This window comes from Salvia miltiorrhiza, chromosome 2 (genome assembly GCF_028751815.1).
Source record: "Salvia miltiorrhiza cultivar Shanhuang (shh) chromosome 2, IMPLAD_Smil_shh, whole genome shotgun sequence".
NCBI classification, from domain to species: Eukaryota; Viridiplantae; Streptophyta; class Magnoliopsida; order Lamiales; family Lamiaceae; genus Salvia; species Salvia miltiorrhiza.
The window spans coordinates 38,671,436-38,673,104 of record NC_080388.1 but is presented as its reverse complement, the minus strand read 5'-3'; the positions used below and the strand labels follow the sequence as shown (position 1 = coordinate 38,673,104).

At 36.7% G+C, this 1,669-nt stretch overlaps 1 protein-coding gene across 1 annotated transcript; it reads right to left on the bottom strand.

Annotated features, from left to right (window-relative positions):
• Positions 1–517: 517 nt before the first annotated feature.
• Positions 518–1,403, bottom strand: LOC131012341 (RNA polymerase sigma factor sigD, chloroplastic-like). The gene is made up of 2 exons (XM_057940273.1): positions 949–1,403; positions 518–878 (listed from the first exon to the last, which is right to left on the bottom strand). The coding sequence occupies exons 1-2, from the start codon at positions 1,048–1,050 to the stop codon at positions 612–614; spliced, it is 369 nt and encodes a 122-aa protein (XP_057796256.1). The 5' UTR covers positions 1,051–1,403; the 3' UTR covers positions 518–611.
• Positions 1,404–1,669: the final 266 nt, after the last annotated feature.

Below are 1,669 nucleotides of genomic sequence, written 5' to 3'. Positions count from 1 at the left end.
GTGAGATTATGTTATTTGGGAAATGATTTCTTGGAGGACCTGTTTGTTTAATGGTGAAAAGGTGGAATTTTAATTCTAATGGTGCCTTGAAATTGAACCTTTTCTCTTTTGGCTGGCCTTTTTCTTTTTGTAAGATTGTATGATTATTGGGGAAGGAGAAAAAAAATTGTTGCCCTAATTTGTTGGATCATAAGACTTTACTTTGTGTTGTTGTCTTTCTGTTGCTGCTTATCTGCACATTTGGGGCTACCTTAGTTTGTTTAACTTGGTTAATTTAATTTCTTAGCTAAAGGAAAACAATCTAATTTAAATTATGCCTTGTAATTCTTTGCAGTTCATTTAGTTTATAGAATGATAGTTTTGACCTTAAGAAGCTTACTTGCTTCGAATTTTGTATGTAAACAGCTATTGGTATCTACCTTTGTGTGTGTTTTTGGAGGAATACCTTCCAATTTCCATTAGTTCTGCAGGAAAATATGTGTTGTTAGAGATTTGCTTTATGATTTGGTGATGATGATTCTTGCAAACTCGAAGCTAGCATAGAAACATATTTTAGATAGGCATCGAGTGTATGATGATGAATTACAATCTTGAATTTGTATACATATATACTAAATGAAATAGTTGAGATGATCTTCCTGTCTCAACTTGGCCAATGCAGCAAAATTGATCTGCCTCACTCTCTCCCTCGACAGCTTCAATAATCTTCTTATCTCCTCAAACGACCACACCGACTCCCCACCCAACCCGTAGTACAGCCTCAGGATGTGCACCTCTCTCTCCCCCAACGCCTCTACAAGCTTCCCTATCTCTTCTCTCACCATCTCCTTCTTCATCATCGCTTCCGGATTCAACTCTTCCGGTCCCACTATTATATCCTACACAATCTAATCCAATCAACTCTCTACATCAATTGAAGATTATACAAACTGCGTATGAATAATTAACCTGCAGCGACATGTATCCATGGCTGGTCATGGCTTGATCCAGAGAAATTGAAGCTCTGTTTCTCTCGATAGCAAGCCTCACAGCTTCGGCGTTCACCTCCATACCTTCTGCGATCTCTTGGTGCGTAGAATAGATTCTTAGCTCTCTGCTTAACGTGTTGCTGGCTTCGTAGATTTTAGGGTTTAGCTTGCTTGTGCTGCCCTGTACATGAAAAGCTAGCCATGTATTCACTAATTATGATCCTCAATTTATGAAGAATTAAGCATCGATTTCAGAAAGAGAAAGAAGAGAGATGAAAGAGGAACAAGAGTCTGTTGTTGCTTTATCGATGAAATGTTGATTATTTAGAAGAGTGAGACCTATTGAAATTTATAAAAAAAAAGAAAAAAAAAGAGAAAAATCAATTTTGCAGACGTCGTTTTTTTTCTCCGTCTGATAGATGGGTTATTTGAACTAAATTTGAAATATTAAGGGTTTGACAGCACCTAATGAAACCATGTGGGGTGCTTTGTGCACTGCTTACAACTATGGGGGGTTTTTGCACCTTTGCCCCCAAAAAAAAATACTTGACCAATTTGGTACGGTCAACCACAAAACAGAAAAGAAATGGAAATGCATTATTTGGGAAAATATAATTTTATATCATATCATTAAACTTCTTTATGATTGCATCCATGTGACCATGTCGTATGATATTTACAAATTAATACCTATACGGTCA

Excerpts from the sequence above, each read along its gene's own strand:
- LOC131012341 (XM_057940273.1), bottom strand. The coding sequence starts at position 1,050 with ATGGAGGTGAACGCCGAAGCTGTGAGGCTTGCTATCGAGAGAAACAGA. Across the intron at positions 879-948 it reads ATGGATACATGTCGCTGCAG|GATATAATAGTGGGACCGGA; the intron begins GTTAATTATTCA and ends TAGATTGTGTAG.